Here is a 25436-nt window from a genome sequence, read left to right on the forward strand (position 1 = left end):
AGCGAGCTGCCGAGAATGCGTCTCAGAGAGGCGAAGTTACCCGGGAAGATCCTCACCGGGATGACACCCTCCGGGTGATGGCTGAGACTTCAGAGGAAACTGAGGATCTTATCCCTCTAAGTTAGAGGAAAAGAAGAGCTGTGGCAGAGCCCGAGCTGGTCATTCTTGAAAACCCACCTGAAGGGGATCCAAGTGCTTCTCAATTTACTCAATCCCGGCCTTCCCAACAGCCTGCTGAGGTCCCAACTCCTGAGCTTCCTTTGAATAATATTTTTTTCGAGGGAGCTACTTCCAGTGGTGCAAAGCGCTTTAGGCAGATGCTTCGCCCTGCCGAAGCAATTTTTCTGAAGAGTATCCCTGCTAGCAGCAGGTTTCTTGAAGGATCAAACCGGCTTTTCTCTGTAAGCCCTTCTTACTTTCGTCTAACATATTCACCGGTCTATTATTTCTGAACTTTGTTTTCGTTCAGGCTGCTCAAATGATAGTCTCGGCCTTCGAAGAGGTGGCTTCCGTGGCTACTAAGACGAACATGAAGCTCGAGCGACTCAAGAAGTCCACGACCAACTTCGAGGGGAGATCGCTCGGGCTGAAAAGGTGCATGAGGAGAAGGTCGCCGGTCTCCTCGGTTCCCTGGAAAGAGCCAATCAACAATTGGCCTCAACATAGCGTGCCCGGGACGAAAGTTTGGCTCGAGAAGAAGCCTCTCAAAGGCAAATTGCTTTCTTGGAATCCCGGGCTCGATTTCTCGAAGAAGAAGCCACTCTTCAACAACATCGGGTCGTGGCTGCTGAAGATAGGCTCAAGCTTTTCCAACTTACTCACGAGGAATGGAAGACTGTCTTCCTTCAATCTTCGGATTTCCAAGCGGCTGTTGAAGATAGATCGTACAACTACTTCATAGTTGGCTTTGAGAAGTGCCGGGAACAATTTGAGGAGGAGGGCTTAATTCCAGCAGACAAGGAGGGCTTTCCGGACATAGACCGAGCCATCGACTCCCTTCCTAAGGACGATGCTGCTGACAAGGAGACCGAGAAGGCTTCCGAAGAGGCCGGGGAGGAATCTGCTGCAGTATTTTTAGTCTAGGATTGTTTCTTTATATTTCCATACTTTCTTGTGTAATTCTCGCCCCCGGGCTTTGGTTATGAAAATTATTTTCCTTTTCGCAATATCTTAATCTCTGGCGAACCAAATATTTTATATTCGATAGGAAGTTAAAGAATGCGAACCTTGCTAAATACAGAGCCCCGAGCTCGGGTGTAACTCCCTGGGCTTTTTAGATAACCAAGGTACAGAGCCTTGGGCCTGGGAGCATGTCCCGGGACTTGGGAATGGTCGAGGTGTGTTGCTCCGAGCCAGGGTGTAGTGCCCTGGGCTTTTTAGATAACCAAGGTACGGAGCCTTGGGCCGGGGAGCATGTCCCGGGACTTGGGAATGGTCGAGGTGTGTTGCCCCGAGCCAGGGTGTAGTGCCCTGGGCTTTTTAGATAACCAAGGTACGGAGCCTTGGGCCGGGGAGCATGTCCCGGGACTTGGGAATGGTCGAGGTGTGTTGCCCCGAGCCAGGGTCTAGTGCCCTGGGCTTTTTAGATAACCAAGGTACAGAGCCTTGGGCCGGAGAGCATGTCCCGGGACTTGGGAATGGTCGAGGTGCGTTGCCCCGAGCCAGGGTGTAGTGCCCTGGGCTTTTTAGATAACCAAGGTACGGAGCCTTGGGCCGGGGAGCATGTCCCGGGACTTGGGAATGGTCGAGGTGTGTTGCCCCGAGCCAGGGTGTAGTGCCCTGGGCTTTTAATTGTTTTCTTCCGGAATGTGGGAGATAATAATACAACACCTCTGGGAAAAGCAAATCTTTCATTTATATCCTTAGCGAATCGATTACATCTGTCATGTATAATATTGCTTTAAATTAAATACATTCCAAGGTCTCTTGAGAGAGCGTCCTTGCGCATCCTCTAGATAAAAAGACCCTGAGCTGACCCTCCGAGTAATTTTGTAGGGCCCTTCCCATTTTGCTTCTAATTTTCCCACCTATCCAGCTGGGTTGACCTTTTTCATGACTAAGTCTCCGATTTGAAAATCTCGGACTCGGACCTTCTTATTGTAAGATTTCATAACTCGACCTCTGTATGCTTCCATGCGGATAAATGCCCGGTCTCTCTTTTCTTCGACTAAATCCAATTCCCTGGCCCGGCTTTCATCATTATCGTGTGGGTAAGATTCTACCCGAGGATAAGTCTCTCCAATTTCAATTGGGAGAACTGCTTCAGAACCATATACAAGGCTGAATGGGGTTTCTTGAGTAGGCAAACGAGGAGTAGTTCTGTAGGCCCAAAGAACACTAGGTAATTCTTCAACCCAATCCTTCCCTTTGCCTTGAAGTCTCGTCTTTAATGCCTGTACAATAATCCTATTAACAACTTCTGTTTGGCCATTTGCCTGAGGATAAGCCACAAAGGTGAAGGATTGAGTGATCTTCATTTCTTGGCACCACGAAACGATTCCTCTGCCTTGAAATTGTCTGCCATTATCTGATATTAGTCTCCGGGGCACTCCAAATCGGCAGACAATATTTTTCCACAGGAATTTCAATACTTATGTCTTGGTAATTCTTGCCAAGGGCTCAGCTTCTACCCACTTGGAAAAGTAATCGACTGCTACTAATAAGAATTTCTTCTGAGCTCGGGCAATCGGGAAAGGACCTACAATGTCCATGCCCCATTGATCAAAAGAACAAGACGCCCAAATAGGCTTCATAAGAGTAGCTGGGCTATGCTTGAAGTTTGCATGATGTTGACATCCTTCGCAGGTTTGAACCACCCGGGCGGCATCTCGGTTTAGAGTTGGCCACCAAAATCCTCCAAGCATGGTTTTTCGAGCCAGAGACATTCCCCCAAGGTGCTCCGCACAACATCCTTCATGAATTTCCCGAAGTACATAATCTACCTCTTTTTCAGGTAAGCATTTTAAAAGAGGTCCCTGGAATGATCTCTTATATAAGATTGTGTTTAAGAGAACAAACCTGGAAGCTTGTCTCTTAATCTTCTGAGCTTGACTTCTGTCATCGGGTAGTGCATCCTTTTCAATAAATCTTATTAGGGGCTTCATCCAGGAGCTTTCTGGATCGGGTGTTCCTTCTTCGTCCGTTGAGAGGATCAAACGGGAAACGTGCAATACTTCCCGGGTGCTTACTTCACTTAGGGATGCTGCCATTTTTGCCAGAATATCTGCCTCGTCGTTCTCTTCTCGGGGTATTTGCTCGATACTCCAATCCGTAAAGCCTTCTGCTCGAGTTTTGATAAGCTGTAGATATTTCAGCATCCTATCATCTTTAGCTTCATATAGACCCTTTATCTGCTGAGTGACGAGTTGTGAATCAGAATATATAATTATCCGGGAAGCCCCGACTTCCCGAGCAGCTCGAATTCCAGCTAGCACGCCCTCGTACTCGGCCTCGTTGTTAGTTACTCGGGAATCAATCTTTATTGCCAATTTTATTTTTTCTCCCGGGGGAGATATCATCACAACTCCTACTCCACACCCCGCAAGGCTAGATGCCCCATCTACAAATACTCTCCACGCTTCTTCTTCACTGGGCTGGATCATCTCAGATAAGAAATCTGATAAAGCTTGTGCCTTGATAGCTACCCGTGGCTTGTATTCGATATTATACTCCCCTAATTTCACCGTCCATTTAATCATTCGCCCGGATACCTCAGAATGATTCATGATTCTACCAAGAGGGCTGTTGGTAAGAACCACTATTTGATGCGATAAAAAGTAAGGTCTCAGCTTCCGGGCAGTCACGATTAAAGCCAATGCAATCTTCTCTACTTCCGTATACCGGAGTTCAGGCCCTCTCAGAGCGTGACTGACATAATAGACAGGCTTCTGGTCAGAGCCTTCTTCTTTGATCAAAACTGAGCTGACAGCGTGCTCTGTAGAGGACAAAAATAGGAATAATTTCTCTCCGGGCTCGGGCTTTACTAATATAGGGAGCTCTGCAAGATGGGCTTTCAAGTCCTGGAAGGCTTGCTCACATTTATCATTCCACCCGAATTGCCGGGCCTTTCTCAAGACTTGAAAGAAAGGATAACTTATGTGTGCTGATCGGGATATAAATCGAGAAAGGGAAGCAATCCTTCCTGTCAGCTTTAGCACCTCTTTTACAGATTGGGGAGAGGGCATACATAAGACAGACTTGACTTTCTCTGGATTTACCTCGATCCCCCGATCTGTAACCATGAATCCCAAGAATTTGCCACTTTTTACGCCAAAAATACATTTGGTCGGGTTAAGCTTGATCCCATATTGCTAGCGGATTCCATAGAACGTAATGCAATCGTGAACTGTTAAATAATTGAGGATACTTGATTACTGCATGTTTATGATTAGTATTAATATAGCTCGACAGAGTATATTAATTAGTCTAGGGAATTCCGTCGAATGCACGAGTAAAAGTCGAGTATAATTATTTGAACACGAGCGGTAGGTGAACTGATAATTCCCAACAAATTCGCTTCTCATTTGATTTACATCCAATTTAATCATTGATTTCTTGATTATTTGTTCTTGTATTTTAATCATTTTAGTTATTAAATTCACTTTAGTTTAATCACCAACTCAATCCATCGTTGCTAAAGAAATTGAAGTGAAAATAAGAATAGTGTAACGCAGTCCTTGTGGATCGATACTCGTATTCACTTACGTTTATTATAACTTGACTATCGTGCACTTGCGATATTTTAAATCGAGCTTTCATTTATAAAACAAATTTTGGAACTATTCACTGTGCAAGTTTTGCTCGATCAAGTTTTTGGCGCCGTTGCCGGGGACTGTTGATTCACAATTTTTCTATTTTTCATTTAAATTCTTTAGTATTATTTATTTTATTGTTAGTTGATACTCCTATTCTGTTGCAGATTTTTCTTGTGGTGCATGCGAAGATCACTCGAAGTTAAGCTTGAGCCTTTTGACCCTGAGATCGAACGCACTGCTAGACGCTGAAGACAACAGCAAAGACTCAAGGAACAAATGGATAGGCACGAACAAGAGCAGGAGGCGGACCGCCAAAATGAGAGACGGATTGAGATGCCACGCCGTATACCGATGATGGATTATGCACAACCGTCTCTTGATGGAGCACGTCCAAGCATCGTGAGACCAGTCATCCGAGCTAACCAGTTTGAGATCAAGCCAACTATCATTCAGATGATTCAAAACACTGTTCAATTTGGGGGAAGTGCACTTGACGACCCTAATTCTCATATAGCTGATTTTCTTGAAATTTGCGATACTTTTAAGTTTAAAGCTGTGTCTGATGATGCTGTTCGTTTGCGTTTATTTCCATTTTCACTAAGAGATAAAGCTAAGGCGTGGTTAAACTGTTTGCCTGTAGGGTCTATCACTACATGGGAGGATATGGCGAAGGCATTCCTGATCAAGTACTTTCCTCCGTCGAAGACTATGAAGCTGAGAGCCGACATTACTACTTTTGCTCAATATGAGCTTGAGTCACTTTACGAGGCGTGGGAGCGATACAAGGATTTATTGAGGAGATGTCCACACCATGAGCTACCTCTTGGGTTAGTTGTTCAAACTTTTTACTACGGTCTGCTTACTCCTAACCGTACCATGATAGATGCTGCTGCCTGTGGTAACTTGCTGAGAAAAACGGCTGAGGAAGGATATGAATTATTGGAGGAGATGGCTGCTAGTAGCTATCATCCTCATTCTGATAGGCAGAAACGAGGTGCTGGAGTTAATCAAGTTACTGATTTGTCTGCGGTGTCAGCACAGTTAGAGGCTTTGAACAGAAAGATTGATGGGATGAGTGCGAGTGGATCGGCTATGCGTCTGCAAGAGATTTTCTGTGATAAGTGTGGAGGTGAGCATGACGTGCAGGATTGCCAAGATGGCAATCCATTCTATGTGCCTGAGGGAGCAAAACACGTGGGATTCCAGAACCGTCCTAGAAATGACCCTTATTCAAACTCTTATAATCCGGGATGGAGGAATCACCCAAACTTTTCGTGGGGAGGTCAAAAGAACCAAAACCGCCAACAAAGAGGTCCACCACATGGGATGCACCAAGGATTCAAGCCAGAACCGCCTAGGGAGGAGAAGTCAAATTTAGAGCAAATGATGACTAAATTTATTTCAGCAACCGAGACGAGATTTCAGAATCAGGATGCATCCATAAAGGGGTTAGAGAATCAAATTGGGCAGTTGGCTAAGTTAATTGCTAATAGGGAGCAAGGAACTTTGCCAAGCAACACGGAGACTAACCCGAGAGAGCAAGTGAAAGCTGTGGAATTGCGTAGTGGAAGAGCACTCGAGTCTAATGAGGAAAGGACCAAGCATGGTGAGGATGAGGTGGAACATCAAGGAGGTAAGTCTTCTAACTCTACATTTACACCTACTGCACCGAATAAAATTGTTATCCCTCCACCTTTCCCCGCAGCAATGAAGAAAGCTAAGTTAGATGCACAATTTGGTAAATTTCTTGAGGTATTCAAAAAACTGCATATTAACATTCCTTTTGCTGATGCCTTATTGAATATGCCAAGTTATGCAAAATTCTTGAAAGATATCTTGGCGAATAAGCGGAAGCTAGAAGATCATATGACTGTGAACTTGACTGAAAATTGCTCCGCTTTAGTTCAAAACAAGATGCCTCCAAAGCAAAAAGATCCAGGGAGTTTCTCTATACCTTGCATTATTGGTGATATTAATTTTCATAAAGCTCTATGTGATCTTGGTGCGAGTATTAATTTGATGCCCTATTCTGTGTTTAGGAGACTGGGATTGGGTGAACCCAAGCCAACTAGGATGTCATTGCAGCTGGCTGACAGATCTGTCAAGTATCCACGTGGGATTATCGAAGATGTCTTGGTGAAAGTGGATAAGTTTATTTTTCCTGCAGATTTTGTAGTACTTGACATGGAGGAAGATTTAGAGATGCCTTTAATCCTAGGGAGACCATTTCTGGCTACAGGGAAAGCATTGATTGATGTTGACGAGGGAAAATTGAGACTGAGAGTTGGAGAAGAAGAAATTATTTTTGATGTCTTTAATACTCTCAAGCACACAATGCACAATGATAGTTGTTTTCGTGTTGATGTCTTAGATTCTCTCGTTTGTGATTTTGTGCAGGATGGATTGCAAGAACCATTGGAGGCCACTCTCACTACGGAAAAGCAGGAGGACGAGTTAGACGAGGAAAAGATGGAGATGGTAGCTCACTTGAATGCCATTCCACCTTGGAGAAAGCAAGTGAGGCTTCGACTAGAGGAATTGGGAGACAGAAAATATTTAATGCCTCAAAAGTCGAGCCTAGAGGAGCCACCTACTTTGGAGCTCAAACCACTACCTCCACATCTCAAGTACGTATATCTAGGAGAAAATAATAAACTGCCTGTTATTATTTCTTCTTCTTTGACAGATGATATGGAGAGTAAGCTCTTAGAAGTCCTTAAGGAGCATAGAGGAGCATTCGCTTGGAAAGTTGCGGACATCAAGGGGATAAGTCCTTCGATCTGCATGCACAAAATTCTGATGGAGGATAAATACTCACCTCTAGCACAACCTCAAAGGAGACTCAATCCAAAGATGCAGGAGGTCGTAAAAGCTGAAACGATCAAACTTCTGGATGCAGGTATTATCTATCCTATCTCTGATAGTGCGTGGGTAAGTCCTGTGCAATGTGTGCCTAAAAAGGGTGGGATTACTGTTATTACCAATGAAAAAAATGAGTTGATTCCCACTAGAACTGTTACGGGTTGGCGTGTGTGCATGGATTATAGGAAATTAAATGATGCAACCCGTAAAGATCACTTCCCCCTGCCATTTATTGATCAAATGATTGAACGATTAGCCGGTCATGAATCTTACTGTTTTTTGGATGGATATTCGCGATACAATCAAATCACAATTGCACCTGAGGACCAAGAGAAAACTACTTTCACTTGCCCTTATGGTACTTTTGCGTTTAGACGTATGCCCTTTGGTCTATGCAATGCACCTGCTACATTTCAAAGATGCATGACCGCTATTTTTCATGACATGATTGAGAATTTTCTTGAAGTTTTTATGGATGACTTCTCCATTTTTGGCTCTTCGTTTAATGAATGTCTAGAAAATTTGAACTCGGTGCTTATTAGATGTGAAGAGAGCAATTTGGTGTTAAATTGGGAGAAGTGTCATTTCATGGTGCAAGAGGGGATTGTGTTAGGGCACAAGGTGTCAGAAAATGGAATGGAGGTCGACAAAGCCAAGGTGGAAGTAATCAAAAATCTACCACCTCCGTCATCAATCAAGGGAGTCCGCAGTTTCTTGGGGCATGCTGGTTTTTATAGGCGTTTCATTAAAGATTTTTCTAAAATCGCTAAGCCCTTGTCCTCTCTATTGATGAAAGATGTTGAGTTTAATTTTGATTCTACTTGTCTGCAGGCATTCGAGATACTCAAGGAGAGTTTGGTGACAGCACCTGTTCTGACTGCCCCTGATTGGGAGCTACCGTTTGAGGTGATGTGCGATGCTAGTGATACAGCTGTTGGTGCGGTGCTGGGTCAAAGGAAGAACAAGGTATATCATACCATCTACTACGCAAGTAAGACTTTAAATGATGCTCAATTGAATTACGCTACTACTGAAAAGGAATTACTTGCTATAGTATTTGCTTTCGAGAAATCTCATTCATATCTTGTTCTGTCTAAAGTGATTGTGTATACAGATCATTCTGCCCTAAAATACTTGCTTGCTAAGAAAGATGTGAAACCTAGGTTAATTAGGTGGATTTTACTATTGCAAGAATTTGATCTCGAGATTCGAGATAAAAAGGGTGTAGAAAATGTGGTTGCTGATCATCTGTCTAGGCTTGAGGATGTTAGAATTAATGGCGTTGATGCTGATATAGATGACTGGTTCCCTGATGAGCAATTGTTTGAGGTGAATGCGTGCCCTTGGTATGCCAATTTTGCCAATTTTCTTGTCACCGGCACAACCCCCCCAAATTTATCATTTCACCAAAGAAAGAAATTCTTTTCTGACGTGAAATATTATTTTTGGGAGGAACCGTTTTTGTTTAAAATCTGTGCAGATGCCATGATAAGGAGATGTGTAGCGGAGGAGGAAACCAGTCAAATTCTGAACCACTGCCATGACCGTGAGGTAGGTGGTCACTTTGGACCCATACGGACAGCATCTAAGGTACTTGAATGTGGCTTCTATTGGCCAACTCTTTTTAGGGATGCTCGTTTGTATGTTCTCAATTGTGATAGATGCCAACGCACAGGTAATATTTCCAACCGTCATGAGATGCCTTTGAATAATATTATTGAGTGTGAAATATTTGATGTGTGGGGGATTGATTTTATGGGTCCTTTTCCTGCTTCTTTTGGAAAGAAATTTATTTTGGTGGCAGTGGAGTATGTGTCGAAATGGGTGGAGGCAGAGACTTGTGCCACGAATGATGCACAAGTGGTGTTAAAATTTTTAAAGAAACACATTTTTAATCGATTTGGTACACCGCGTGCAATCATAAGTGATGGTGGCACCCATTTTTGCAATAAAATTTTTGATAAACTGTTGGGCAAATATGGTGTCACCCACAAAGTTTCCACTCCATACCATCCCCAAACTAGTGGACAAGTTGAAGTGTCCAATCGAGAGATTAAGAGGATTTTAGAAAAGACGGTTAATGTGAATCGAAAGGACTGGTCCATTCGGTTAGATGATGCTTTGTGGGCTTATCGTACTGCGTTCAAAACACCTATAGGCACTACACCATATAGGTTACTTTTTGGTAAAGCATGTCATCTACCCGTAGAATTAGAGCATAGAGCATATTGGGCGACCAAGGCACTAAACTTTGATTTTTCTCTTGCAGGTGAGAAACGATTGCTGCAGTTGAGTCAGTTGGATGAGTTCCGAGATACAGCTTATGATCTTACCCTATCTTACAAGGAACGCACCAAAAGAGCCCATGATAAACACATTGTAAGAAGAGAATTCAAAGTGGGTGAAGCGGTGTTGTTATACAACTCTCGCTTACGACTTTTTCCGGGCAAGCTGAAGTCCAGATGGTCAGGACCATTCATTATAGCCGAGGTGTTCCCATCAGGTGCAGTGGTGTTGCATGATGGCAAGGAAGGGACGTTTACTGTGAACGCCCAAAGATTAAAGCACTATATTGGTGGCACAATTGAGCCACAAATTGGAGTCACTCGGCTCCATGACAGTCGTTGAGGACATGGGTGAAAAGTCGAGCTCTAGACTATAAATTGAGAACTACCTCTACTCCTTATTTTGATTTTAATTAGATTTTTTTTTTTTTAGCATTCGTATCATTGCATTTAGGTAGTTGCATGGCATTGCATTCATCGTCTTTATTTATTTATTTTCTTTTTCGAGAGTATCTCGCTAGGGCGGTCATAACCGACCGCCCCAGCGAGACGTCATTTTTTTTCAAAAACATAGCCACCGAAAAAGCCTCGCTCGGGCGGTCACTTTTGACCTCCCCAGCGAGTAAATTTTTTCAAAATTAGTTTTCCTGGCGAACATGTCTCGCTAGGGCGGTCACTTTTGACCGCCCCAGCGAGTGAATTTTTTCAAAATTAGTTTTCCTGGCGAACATTTCTCGCTAGGGCGGTCACTTTTGACCGCCCCAGCGCGCCCTCATATTTTTTTTAAAACAGTCTGTCACCGAAAATCGCTCGCTAGGGCGGAAACTTTTGACCGCCCTAGCGAGTCGCGATATTTACAAAAAGCTGCGCCTCTTTTCTTTCTGCCACCACCACCCGCATACCCGCCACCCTTCCAGTTCCAGTACCATTATCCTATGCCGCCACCAGCTGACGAGGGAGTCCCACCACCTGAGCATGACGAGGATGAGGAGTTCTGATCAGGGGAGTTCACTGTTTCCCCTTTCTTTTTATTTTTATTTTGTTTGTTTTGTCATTGCATTTGCATTCATTCGTTTTTATGTTTTTAGTCTTTGTTTCGTTTTGTGCTATGAGGGCATGGCACAACTCTAGTATGAGGGGGTGGGTAGATTGTTTTGGTTGTTTAGTCAATTGGTTATTGTTTTGATTGTTTAGTTAAGTGGTTTAGTTTCGTTGCATTTCTGTTGTGTGGTGTCGTTTATGTTGGTTTCTTTTGTTGGGTGTCGTTTATGGTGAGAAGACATCGTTTATGAGCCAATGATGATTTGAATTGATAGTTTACAAAAGTGTTGATTGGGTCACGTCGTGAATGATACTCTTGATTGTTAAAGCATGAATTTCGGTACAAAATTTGAACCTTTTGAGCACACATGTGTGGGGACTAGAACGTTGTAGGAATAATGGTGAAATTTGAAAATTTTGTTTCGTTAACTTGAAAGGCACTATTTATGAGTTGATTTAGCATGCAAACCCGTGAAAATAAGTCGCTAATAGTGACCTTGATTGAGAAAAGTTGATTTGCCTTGAACTTTACTTGTACCTCCTCTCCAATGCACTAATTAAAAGATCAAACTCCCAACCGGCTATAATCCAAAGTGATATCATTCTTAGCCTAGGGAGTACATGTGTGAAAATTGTGCATTCAAAAAAAAAGGAAGAAAAGAAAATAAGGAGATGTAAGGTGAGGGGGAGCCTAAATAAAAGGAATGAAATTCTATTCCTAGGCTAAAAGTTGGAAATGTAAGGAGACGAGGAAAGTCAGACGCAAAAGTCTTGACGATTGCACAATGAAAATGATCGGTGTACTCCCAACTTTTTAGCCACTTGAGCTTATTTCCCTTCCTTTCGACACCCCTATCTGCTCTTAAAAGTTGAATAAAGTTCACTTTATGGCTAGTGATAAATGGATACGGAAATGCATGCTAGTGAGACTTGTATTGAAGTGCTAATTAAGTGACTCGCATGATTTGATAATTGATCTATTTGACGTACGAATGACTAGACCCATCACGACACACACACACGTTCAAACTAGTGTTGATATTTATGTGTAGATGAGAAATGAGTATTCGTTTGCGATTTGACTTGACTATGATTGGTAGTGGGAAAGTAAACTGAGGCATGAACATAACCGTTGTCGACTCACCATTGACATTTACTTGTGTTGGTTTTTCTTGTTTGAGTTTGGTTAGTATCTCGTGCTTTAACCTATTTTACTCGAGGGCGAGCAAAAGGTTAGTATGAGGGGGTTGATAGGACTCCTTTTTACGTGTTTTTAGTGTTGGTTTTGAGTCGCATTCATGCATCATATTAGTTTGTTTAGTTTAATTTAGCATTCATTTAGCATTATTTAGCATTTGGCTGATCTCGTGTATTTTGTGGTGGTTTTGTAGGAAGTGGACCAAAAAGTGGGATTTTATTTGCATAGCATCGAAGAGGTCTCGCTAGGGCGGTCAAAAGTGACCGCCCCAGCGAGCATATTGGCCCAGCCGAGGAGTTTCTGCGCGAGTCCTTCGCTAGGGCGGTCAAAAATGACCGCCCCAGCGAATCCATCGATGTGAACGAGAATATTTTGCGCGAAGCTCTCGCTAGGGCGGTCACGCGAGACCAAAGACACGGCCAGGAATTTTAATTCGAGAATCACTCGCCCCAGCGGACAATCTTTACCGCCCTAGCGAGCGACGCAATCCGCCGCGCCGCGTCGTTATTTCGTTTGTCTTCTGTCAAAACAAACCAATGCATGTTTATATCTTCTTTCACTCTTCAATCAAGCCATATAGATATTTTTAAATATCACAAGTACATGATTTTAATGCAAGGATATTGAAATTGTTCATATTTAATTATGTTGGTTAATTATGTTACGTGCAAAAAAAAATATTCATTTTGAGATTTATGCGATATTGCTTGTGGTCACTTTACTATCAGTATTAAATCCGGTCCCCAGTATCGGTCCGGTCACCAGTTACCGGTTAGTTCAGTTGTTTCACCCAGTACTGTGGCAGTAGTCTGATCAGACGTAAATCCGATCCCCAGTATCGGTCCGGTCCCTAGTATCGGTCAGCTCAGTTCAGTTCAGTTCAGTTCAGGGACCACTTGCGTAGACCATAATCTCACCAGAAAATTATTACATGCTATTTCAGTACAGGGCTCCAAGGAGCAAACATTTTCACTATGATTTTCAGTTCAGTTATGCACGTATTATAATTGCTCATGATAAGTTATTTTCACATTATGCCTCATGACATGATATTCTTACTCCCATGCAAATTTTACTATATTTACTCGTTCTTTACGATATATGCATGCTGAGTCTTTAGACTCACTAGACTTGATTGTTGTAGGTACTGATGATGTCGGGACCGAGGGCGGGGACCAGTGAGTTAGCTTGGGTCGGCAGTAGTGGTACCCGATGACCTCCTTACAGCAGTTGCCATTTTTATGCTCAAACTTTTTATCGGCTGTTGGATTATTTTAAATTATTATTTGGCAAACAAATATTTTCTTCCGCTGCAATTTTTGAACATTAGACTGGATTTATCAGTTTATTTCGTGAATGAGGCATCTTAATTATTTTAAAAAGAAAATTTTTAATTTTTCCGCAAATTTTCAAACACGGATTTTCGGGCCGTTATAGCTGGTATCAGAGCCAGGTTCTTGTAAAGGGTTGTACTACTACAGACCACGAGAAGCTCATGAAGTCACGTCTTCGGTCTGTAAGTTTTATATTTACGCATTTTATTCAAAGCATGAAATATTTTAACAGCAGGTTTTCATGAGATCTTTTACGTTTAGATTTTAGTTATGCAGTATTTATTTAAATTTAAAGAAATTATGGAATTATGCATGTTGGTTATGTATGAAACAATACGCCTCCTAGACGCCTTGTTTAGCGCGCGAGGGATGATGAGCGTCGTCATGAGGACGGTGAGCATCAGAGGTAGGAGGGAAATGCACTTCCACCCCCACCGGACATAAATAAGAATTTTGCTATTGGGCATTAGGAGAGGTCGTAAATTATTTGACTATATTAATTTTTGGGTTAGTAGTGCTGATGTTCTACTTATGGGCCATAAGTTAAACTTAAAAATTATTAATGTTTTCGGGACTTGTAGAATTTGCAAGAAATTAATGATGGTTCATGGTTGCTAGTTGAATTAAATTTTGAGGATTCCATGTAAGGATTAATGATTCGAAGACTACGACAATCTTTAGGATTATAAATGTACAATTTGAGGATTTTAAGTATCTATGGAAATGTAAGATTAATTATGAGAATTTATTTAGGATGCATGCTCTACATAGTTGGATTTAAGGATTGAATTGCATGAATTGAGAATTGTAGGGATCTAATTGTAATAAATAATAATTTGAGGACCTAAGTGCAAAACAACAAAATTCTAAGGGACTATTTTTGAATTTACCAAATTTTGGGATTTAATTTTGAGTTCGAGAATTTAAAAGTTTAATGAGGTAAAAATGGAAAAATTTTATGGGGACAATGATGCAAATTTCGAAGAGTTGTAGGGCCAAAATGTAAATTTTGAGAACTGTAAGGGCCAAATTGCAAGTTTCAAAATTTTAGGGATTAAATGCGAACTTTTGAGGAACACTTGAGGTTTTAAGAAATGTAAGACGTGTTATGGGAATTAATTTTGGGTTTAATAAACTTAAGGCTATTGAACCTTATGATGCGGGAAATCTATAAAATGAAATTGGGAATACTGAGGACTATGGGTAATTGTGGAATTTCGAGATTTAGGGAAAACTTGGATGATATTCGAGGAAAGTAAGAATTAATTTTACAATTTTAAGAAATTTGAGAACTTATTTAGTAGTAAGTGAGAATTGAACGGTTTAAATGGTAGAAATTTTTGGTTATTTAGATTCGAAGGAAATATTAAATATTTAGATATTTGGGTTATAATGTTATAATGAATGGTAACCCAAGACATTGTAGGATTAATCAATCTTAGGCGTGAAAATTTAAGCGTTAGTGAAATAATGTTGTGGCAAATTAAGAATTTAAAGTTACGACGATTTAAGGAAAATTTGATCGGTTAGTTAAGTTATAAGGATAAACATTGAGTTAGTAAATTTTTGGGAACATAAGTTTGATGTGTCACAAGTTGTAGTCATGATCTTAACAGTTAAGATTATACCTTGTGAGAATTTAAAATTTTTAAGAAAGTTGGGAACGATGATGGTTAGTTTAATTGGTAAACGCACGTAAGAGGTGAGGTAGACACTTTGTCTTGAGAAATTTTGGAAGTTATTAACAAACGTGGGACTAAACGGATATGTGTATTGGAATTATTTTATTCAAAGCTATTTGGATTAGGTAAATTTGAATTTCAAATTTATGGGATATTTGTTCATACGAAAATTTGGGTGGAAAAAAAAAGTGGAATTAGTTGTGTTCAATATAAGTTATCAAGTGATGAATATTAAGATTTTTTTTTTATCAAGTAAGAAATCTAAAAGCTTGATATGGGGATTCTAGAATTCTATGGGTTATAAGTAAAATTGATTTATTAAAGTTAGTCTAATGCTACCATGTGCTAGCTTATTAAGTTTATATGCTAGAATTAAGTAAGCATTAAGGATACATAAGAATGCGACACTTGTTCCAATGAGGAAGTTCAGAGTCCTAGGCCTCAACTATATTGTAATTGGGAAGGAAATAGTTTAAGAGTGTAATTGATACTAAAATGGTTCTATTATTAAGGTAGAAGGTCGAAGTTGTATAATTGAGTTTTATGGATTAACATTATTCGAGGTTTAAGATTTGCAACGATTTCACAACCGGGATGCACTTGTAAATAATAAATTATGTAAGTTTAGATAAAGATTCGATTCAAGGACTTTAGGCTAATACTACTATGAGGTTGCAAAAAAGTATAACCTCTAAGCATTCTACTGAGAATAGAAGTCGATCAGTAAATTCTTGTACAAAGGTTTCTTAAGTCGAACTGCATAAATGCTGATATTATAGGTCGATGAATGTTATGAATATAGTATAAGAAAAGTAAGGTGCGATAAGTTTAGACATCCATCTCTAGTATGAGAAACTGCGGGATAAGTCATAATTCGGGGCTATAGTTGAATAGAATAAGTCATCATAAGTTGTTTTAAGTTCCGATTCACAAACGAGGATTTCGATAGAAAAATTTATTTAGGATTGAGGAGACGTAAGGACAGCTTAACATTTATCTTATCAGAGTAGCGCATCGGAAGCGTGGATTATTAAGATTCTAGAATCAAGAGTCTAAACTTTTTGTTTATCAAGGATAAGCGAATTTCGAGGACGAAATTTCTTTTAAGGGGGGAAGGGTTATAGAACCCGTAAATTGGACTGCGTATAAGCCATGCATAATTTCTAGTAATTAAATAAAAATGATTTTTATTGTATGAGTATTTAAATTCTTTTCTTTAAATTTATTTATTTTACGCAGTAGTTTAATTGTCATCTTTTCAATTAAATAAGTGAGGCCGGACTGGAGATGGAGTATTGAGATAAGCTAATAAAGATTTATTTAAGAAGTGGTAATTTAGCATGTTTATTTCATTAATTTATGTTTAATTATTTTTATGCAATTTAGGCATAATTATTGCATGATAGAATTTATTTCATGAAATTTTAAAAGTTCGTGCATTAAGATTTTTAAGTTGCATTTCACGTTCGAACGAAGATCGGAGACCGGAGAATTTTCAGGAAATTATTTTAATTATACGATTAATTTTTATAAATTAGTTTAGAGCATTTTAAGTGTATTTTTCTAAAATAGGATTTTATTAGGGTATTTATACCCGCGAGATTTTATTTTTAACGGTACGTAAATTTTAGCGAATCGGAGGACTTTTTAAGGGTTCGGCTAATATTTTCAAAATCTTTTCAACTCGAAATATTTTTCGAGAGTGCGTTTGGATTTAATGGGCCTACTTTTAAGTTTATTAGGCTTAATAATCTTTTTAAACTTTAAATCTACAAATTTTGACCCGTTAATTAATTGTTTACTATATAATTAACACTTAAACTCCAATTACCCTAAACCTAATATTCTAAGCAGCCGACACACCCCTCCCTCAAACATCCTCCCCTCGGTTTCTTCACAAGCAGCTGAAAGCATAGGTTGTTGGCTTGTGTTTGCAAAGAAAACTTCTCCCGGGCCTCCGTTGGTAACGTTTTTGGTTCTTCCACTCATCAGGCATGCCTCACCCTTTTCATTTCTGCATCATACATGTCAGTTATGCTGTGTTTTGTACCATGTTTTATTGAAAGTGTTCGGATTTTTGCTTATGCACAGTCACCTTTCTCGGTTATGCCATGAAGCTCACGGTTTCAATTCAAACTCACGTTTCTTCCTACAGATCGTGCAAGGGGCTGCCATAAGGTGTGTTTTGGGGTCTGTCATCACTGTAGTGGAGAGGGTTTGTGATCTGGAAGAGAGACCATGCAGCGGGTGTGAGGGTAAACTACAGTTCTTGTTTTCTTGGGTCGGTAATGAGTTTGGCGATGTATGGTGGGTTCTGTTGTGCTTGGGTTCGAAACCAGCCATGTTTCAGACCTTGTAGAGCCTCATAAGATGTTAGGAAGGAGTCATGTGTGTTTGGTTGAGGAAGGAGCTCGATCCTCGGAAGCTTGGCGTGAAGCGGGGGAGAAATGGTAGTTTCGGCTAGTTTTCTTCACGTGATGGTGCAGTGGCTTCTAACTTGGGTTTAGCATAGTATAGATGGGTCATTAAGGTCCTAATGATGAGTCTTAAGGGATGGACAAGTGGTGGTATAAGGGAGGACCGAAAGGTGATGAGTTTTTGGGAGATTAGTGTGCATGAGGTGGTGAAACATGAGAGGGCCGAGAGTTTTGGCAAAGTTTGGAGTTTAAACCGAGAGCTTGGGCTGGAAAAATTATAGTTTAGGGTCCTTTAGTATTTTCTTTTATGATATGGTAAGGTGGTGGGATTAGAGAGGACCGAATGGTTAAGAATTGGGGGCCATATTGTGTTGTGATTGGAATTTATTTACCGGGTTGACCGAGAGTTGTTATTTGCTGGAATTTTCAGCCGTGGGTTTAGGGGCTTAATGACATGGTTTTAAGTTATTTTAGTGTTTGTAAGATATGGAGAAAAATTGGGAAGATTTTGGTAGAGTTTCGAGACGATTCGGGTTAAAATCGGGACCCCGGTTTAAGTTTTAAAACGAAACGATTCAGTTGTATTTTTGGCTCGAAATTACGTCTAGGAGTATTTTTAATTATGTTTTGGGATATTTTAAGGAGTTTGGTAAGCTTCGAGTCAATTTTAGAGGTCTAGGGTTAAAACGAGAATTTTTGAGTTTCCAGGGGCAAAATGGTCATTTTGCACCCGAGGTGAGATTTTAGTCCTGGCAGCACCCTGAGCACAAATCATGATATTTTTAAATGTTCATGCATCACGTTTACGATTTTTACGCTATTATAATAATTATGGTTCATGCTTGGTTTAAAGGAATTAAGAGAGAAAAAGTAAGAAAGTGAAGAGCACTCCGTCTCCGCCGCGCCGCGTCGTTATTTCGTTTGTCTTCTGTCAAAACAAACCAAGGCATGTTTATATCTTCTTTCACTCTTCAATCAAGCCATATAGATATTTTTAAATATCACAAGTACATGATTTTAATGCAAGGATATCGAAATTGTTCATATTTAATTATGTTGGTTAATTATGTTACGTGCAAAAAAAAATATTCATTTTGAGATTTATGCGATATTGCTTGTGGTCACTTTACTATCAGTATTAAATCCGGTCCCCAGTATCGGTCCGGTCACCAGTTACCGGTTAGTTCAGTTGTTTCACCCAGTACTGTGGCAGTAGTCTGATCAGACGTAAATCCGATCCCCAGTATCGGTCCGGTCCCCAGTATCGGTCAGCTCAGTTCAGTTCAGTTCAGTTCAGGGACCACTTGCGTAGACCATAATCTCACCAGAAAATTATTACATGCTATTTCAGTACAGGGCTCCAAGGAGCAAACATTTTCACTACGATTTTCAGTTCAGTTATGCACGTATTATAATTGCTCATGATAAGTTATTTTCACATTATGCCTCATGACATGATATTCTTACTCCCATGCAAATTTTACTATATTTACTCGTTATTTACGATATATGCATGCTGAGTCTTTAGACTCACTAGACTTGTTTGTTGTAGGTACTGATGATGTCGGGACCGAGGGCGGGGGACCAGTGAGTTATCTTGGGTCGGCAGTAGTGGAACCCGAGGACCTCCTTTACAGCAGTTGCCATTTTTATGCTCAAACTTTTTATCGGCTGTTGGATTATTTTAAATTATTATTTGGAAAACAAATATTTTCTTCCGCTGCAATTTTTGAACATTAAACTGGATTTATCAGTTTATTTCGTAAATGAGGCATCTTAATTATTTTAAAAAGAAAATTTTTAATTTTTCCGTAAATTTTCAAACACGGATTTTCGGGCCGTTATAGAAAATAAGAAAACAAGAGAGGATAAAATCTCAGTGATGGTGCACGGATCTTGCGCGTGAAGTGCACGGTTTTCTCTCGTTTCTCCCAAGCCGTCGCCGTCTCCAAAGTATGAAAGTTCTCCTTTTTTTTTCTTCGTCTCCAAGTCTCCTAAAAAACGTCTTGCTCAAAAAGTCCCGATCCTAATCTTTTATTTTTCCCTCTGATCTCTTCAAATCTCCGCAGAATCTTCGCAAAATATTGGATCTAATATCATGTACATGGACCCCGTGTATGCCTCAGGTACGTTGATTTTCATTCTCGGATGATGCTGGGCATGGACCCCGTGTAGACATCCGTGTATGGGTCCGTGTACTCTCTGTCAAATTCTGTCTGGGAAACACTGGACACGCACCCCGTGTAGGGGTCCGGCTACGCACTGTAAAATTCAACCTTGGGCTTCTAAGACGCGGACCCTTACACGGGGTCCAGATGTTTTCTTTTATGCTCCTTCCTACTTTTCCGGTTGTTTTTGACATGACATTGCGAAGCTTGACTTTTATTTCTTTTCTTTGGCTTTTATCATCTTTTGGTCAAATCTGCAAATAGCCAAAATAAAACAAATTAAGCGTGAAACTCGGAATAAAAACGCTAGATAAGCACAAATACGACTAAATAAAGCCCTTAAAACGCTATATAATTCGTGCTTATCAACGACCCACGATACTTTAAAATTAGAGGAAAAAATTTTGTCGTTTCCATTTATTTTGTATATATATATATATATTTTTTAATTACGCGTAGGATCGAGTGAAGTGTTTAGAAGTGGAGTTGAATAAATATTTTGATACAATTTTGTTCCGTCTGCTTAATTTAGCTGGGTCGATAGCTAAATTATATATATTCTCGATTGTAGATCTTAGTTAACTAACAAATAAATGCGAAAATGTTTATGATGTTTATAGACTCAAGCTCCTACGTCAGCCTTCTTTCGTTTGGAAGATTCACATTATAAAACTTTAGATTATACAAGTGATATGCAAGATCTCAATTCAATTTGAACTTAAACATTATCAAACTGAAATTGCTAGTATATCTCTGCTGATAATAGACCGTATGCAAATTATTAGAATTTAGAAAACCCATATACAGAAAGACAAAAGCTTGTGTGAGACGGTCTCACGAGTCATATTTGTGAGACGGATATCTTATTTGGATCATCCATGAAACAGTATTATTTTTTATGCTAAGAATATTACTTTTTATTGTTAATATGAGTAGGGTTGACCCGTCTCACAGATTAAGATCCGTGAGACGGTCTCACATGAGACCCACTCATACAGAAAATGGTTTGTCCAAGAAGTGCAAATAATAATTAAAAAGTAAAACGCCGTTGCTCTAAAATCCATCCAACAAAATTTTGAATTAAAATCAATTAAGTGTTATATAAATATATATATATTTATATATATATTATATGTATATAACAAATAATAAAACTTAAATAAAATTATTTAATGTTGTTCTAGTCTAGTCTAGTCTAGTCTACTCTAGTATAGTAGTGAACCAAAATCAAAGCTGATTTTAGTCAAAAAAAAAAAAAATTTGAAAATAAAAGCTGACGTATGGCATGAGCTCATAAATGATAGAATTTTTTTTGTTATTTCCCATTATTTTTGTTTTATATATCGTAATCTTTATAATATAAGTTTTATTTTCACATATGTCATGTAGAACACACTCAGTGTCAAATAAAATCATATTCAATGAATTTGGTGGTTTATGACAAAAAATCTAAATTCTTGTATAAAAACAAAATTTTGACATATCATAGAACTAAAACAAAAATAGTAAAATTATATGACTAAAAATTACAATTCTAAAAACCAGAAGATAATGTTAAAAAAACAAGGATCAATTCAAGAAACATGAGAGCATAGAGGTGTCATTTTATTTTCCAAACAAAAGCTTCCAAACACATTATCACAAGGACATAAAGCAAGAACCCGACTTGTAGCATAAACAACAGCGGATGGCTCTCATTTAGCTGCACTGCTCTTCAGAAACTGTGTGCTGATATGCTCAGCCAATTTATCGCGATCAGGCAGATGTTCCTTAACAAAGCTCGAGTTAACATACTTGTCGATCCACGCACATAGATTCGGGAACTTTTCGCTTGTTACGAGTTCGATTCCCACCAATTCGGTGATAAGCACAAGCCAGTAGGCAATGAAATTGGCAGCAATATCCACCAGACCAATGCTCTCTCCCCCGAAGAATTTCTTGCCTTCTAGCTGGTTGTCCAGAAATTTAAGCACTTCTTCTGCCTCTTCCTTGCCTTTCACTTGCTCCTCCCCTGTGGTCCAACAAGCCTTCCAGAATGCTGGCAGGCACTGCAACAAAAACATTTAACCAGTTGACATCAGATTTGTTTTTGAATCAATCGAACCACTGTCCACTAAGCTTTAAGGAAATCGATCAAAAAAACGGACTAGTCAAAATGAATCTGTAGAAAAACAAACTAAACGATCCGAATAACGAAAACAATAGAATTCAATCAATCGAAAAGAAAAACTAGTACCTTCTCATCCACGAATCTTGCCCAGAAACGCGCCGTGGCTCTGTCGTAAGGATGTTTCGGCAAGATGGATGGCCCATGTCCCCAAGTCTCATCAATATATTCAAGAATCACCAATGACTCGGCAACTGGCTTACCGTTGTGTAGGAGAACAGGAATTTTTTTGTGGACTGGATTGTATTGAAGAAGAAGTTTAGACTTGTTACTTAGATCTTCCTCTATGAATTCGTATTCCACTCCCTTCAGTTTCAGCGCCATCTCGACTCTCCCGCTAAATGGGCTTAGCCGAGCACCAAATACCTTCACTTCCGCCATTGATCAATCTCAGGCTTGACTTTCTGAATGTAATTATGTGGTACTTTTTTCTGGTTTGGGATTCTTTCTTATAGGGACATTAATTTGACTTTTCGCCACTAAAGTGTGAACGGATATGCTAACATCAATATGTAATGAATATCTTAAAGATTTAATAATGTTATCACCATGTAATATGAGGCACATGCGATACAAAAGTTTAGGCAGTTGAGAAATATTTATTCCACACTATATTTCTTTTATATGATGCAATATGTTGGTCCAACTCACGTTAAGTTGAATAAATCAGCAAAGATTTTCGTCATACCTACAGCTAAAAATTCCAATACCTACGAATAGAAACCGATACAAAAGTCTAAGATTGTAGTGGACTTAAATATGTGAAACAAACAAAGCGTGAAACATGAGAACACACTTTTTATTTTTTTTACAAAAAACAAAAGCATCACACATTCCCACATGACAAAATGAGAGAATAACAACTTTATGCAAGGATTCTAGTATGTTTTATGTGAGAATAGGTGTTCATCGAGCTAACTTGTGGTTTGTGTTTTATTGTCTCTAATGTAAAATGATATTTATTTTAATAATATTTTGACATTTATTTTATCTGTATACTTATGCAAACTGTATAAATAAAGTCTTTGAATATATAAATGGTACAATGAGATCTGTCTCGAAACGTAAACTCATGAAACTCATTAGGAAGTGTACCACATATTCTAAACATGTTCTTAATCGAATCGACCGCTTAAAATAATGATAAAGTTTATTTGAGCTCGAGATTAGCACTTGTAATGTAAACATCATGTTTCATTGGTAAGGGCACAAAGATGTTCATTCATGAGTGATCATTTGATGATCCACTTGACAACTATCCCTCGGAGTGTCCAAGTGATTCTCTTTTGTCGAGTGGAATAGTTCGCGATTATGGTTGTAAGCCATTAATTCTTTGACCTGAGGCAATGTAGAGGCTCTACGTACTAGCATGCACTTTGATCTCTTTACCGACTCTATTGAGGGTCATCAGGTTGCGAAGTTGGGTGTAGTTTCGAAATACGTAGGAGCAAATATATTGTAGTCAGAAATTCGCCGTTTGCCTACGGGTGAAGATATCTTATGTGATTTGATGAATTATTAGTGCAAGGAGTCTCTGCCAGAGCAAGAATGTGTTTTAGGGAAATGTGTTTTCCTAGTTGCACATACCATGTCACTATTATTACTCAAAGATACATTATATCATTATCATATCCATATGCAACTTCTGATTTATCAATGATTGCAGATTCGATCGAGATATATGTGTTGAAGGGACAATACTATATGCTAACCATGACTTAAGGTTCTTGTAGGCTTTATCAGCGATTCCTAAGAGATCATGAGGTGATGCTACTAGATGCTCATACCATGATCCGATAAGTACAATCAGAAATGAGCTAGTTCTGACATTCTTGATCAAGGAATTGATGAAAATAATGAGGCTAATTAGGGTAAACTCGAATAAGAATAAATGTTATTTTGAATCAAATGGAGATGTGAACCCACATCTAGCTATATCCTGGAACCATTGGCAATCACACAAGTATTGACGAGTATAGTTTGATGGAGATTAAATCGGATGCTTATAAAAGAATTTATAAGTTGATTCCATAAGATAGAAGAAATAAAAGTTAGCTTAATAGTTAATTGAGGAAGGATGGTGGAACTGCATGTTTTGGTGAAGGAGTTCACAAAATTGGCGGCTGCTAAATATGGTAAGTGAAAATTTGGATCTTCGAAATTATCAATTTTCATTATATGAACAAGACTTTTGTCATTGATATATTGACGTTGTCAGATCATTTATCGAAGTTATAATGAGTTTAGAATCATTTAATATTTAGTGAATTTAGAATTTACTGATTAAATTATAGTACTAGAAGTAATGACTGCTAATATATACAAATTCTCATAAAATATTTCAGAGGGGTATAGAATTAATTAACTAATAATTTAGGAAAATAAATTAAATAATGATTATTTAATTTATTTAATATATCTATGCGTGTATTAAATATGCATATGTAAATATATTAATGTTTATATAGACATTTTACATGGAGATATAAAGATATGTGTATATATAATATTAATGTATCATTTACTATCAAAAGTTGATAAATACATGATATAATAAAAATATGAAAATTTAATTTAATGAAAATTAAAAGTCCTGGTGAGACAAGGATTATGAATCCTGATTGGAGAGGGAATCTTGATCTGATCAGGAATCAACATATATAAATATTTCATTGAGGATCATATGAAATAGCAAAGTTTTTTTTACACAACAAAAATTCCTCCTCCTCCAAGAATTTTTCGGCCATCACAAGAAATTTGGTGAAAAATTTCGGCCAACTTCTTCCACGGCCGTCGCGTTCTGCCGACGCCGCACCGATTCCGGATTTTGGAAATTTGTACGTTGCAATTTCAAAGCAAAATTGTTTGTGATTACTAATGCAATCCGAACAAGGAATAAAATCTCTGATTGTGTACCCAATTTGACTATCAAATAGCGGAGATCCGTTCGGAGAAGATGATACAAGAAGAGTCATCTCTGTTAATCCCAGATTGATTTTGAATCCAACATAATTTACGCACATGTATACAATCTAAACTCTATATGAGTGTTTAAATAACATACGACGTCCAAGGAAACTTTCGAGCATCAAAACTAAAATTTTAGAATTCTCGCTGAGTCTTGAGTGCGAAAAATCGGCACACCAACACTCCCATAAAACAAACAACAGATGGCTCTCATGATATAGCCGCACCGGCCTCTAGAAACCGAGCCCTGCTAACCTCGGTGAATTTATCGCGCTCAAGCAGATATTCCTTAAAGCTCGAGTTGAACTTCGGGAACTTCTTGTTGGTCAGAAGTTCTATTCTCACCACTTCCGTGATGATCCCAAACCAAATGTCCAGAGACGGATTTATTCTAAGGCTGTACTGTAGTAGCCCGAATTCCAAATTGGGTAATTAACGGAGTAATGGTGATTAAGAAGGTTTAAGGTGGAATTTTGACCGAGTCATGATCGGACGGACCGAAGATGGTTCGGAAGCACCGAAGAGGTCGGAAGGTCCGAAGTGAGTTCGGTGGATCCGATC

General features: G+C 39.1%; 1 protein-coding gene and 1 non-coding gene across 2 annotated transcripts; both read right to left on the reverse strand.

Moving 5' to 3' along the window:
• Positions 1-5465: 5465 nt before the first annotated feature.
• On the reverse strand, positions 5466-5572 carry LOC140835588 (small nucleolar RNA R71). The gene has a single exon (XR_012118911.1). It is a non-coding gene; the product is annotated as a small nucleolar RNA R71 (small nucleolar RNA).
• Positions 5573-21297: 15725 nt separating this feature from the next.
• On the reverse strand, positions 21298-22373 carry LOC140833797 (probable glutathione S-transferase). The gene is made up of 2 exons (XM_073198217.1): positions 21978-22373; positions 21298-21789 (listed from the first exon to the last, which is right to left on the reverse strand). Exons 1-2 carry the CDS (start codon positions 22287-22289, stop codon positions 21436-21438), a joined length of 666 nt encoding a protein of 221 aa, XP_073054318.1. The 5' UTR covers positions 22290-22373; the 3' UTR covers positions 21298-21435.
• Positions 22374-25436: the final 3063 nt, after the last annotated feature.

This window comes from Primulina eburnea, chromosome 6 (assembly GCF_022965805.1).
Source record: "Primulina eburnea isolate SZY01 chromosome 6, ASM2296580v1, whole genome shotgun sequence".
Lineage (NCBI taxonomy): Eukaryota > Viridiplantae > Streptophyta > Magnoliopsida > Lamiales > Gesneriaceae > Primulina > Primulina eburnea.

Excerpts from the sequence above, each read along its gene's own strand:
- LOC140833797 (XM_073198217.1), bottom strand. The coding sequence starts at position 22,289 with ATGGCGGAAGTGAAGGTATTTGGTGCTCGGCTAAGCCCATTTAGCGGG. Across the intron at positions 21,790-21,977 it reads CAAGATTCGTGGATGAGAAG|TGCCTGCCAGCATTCTGGAA; the intron begins GTACTAGTTTTT and ends TTTTTGTTGCAG.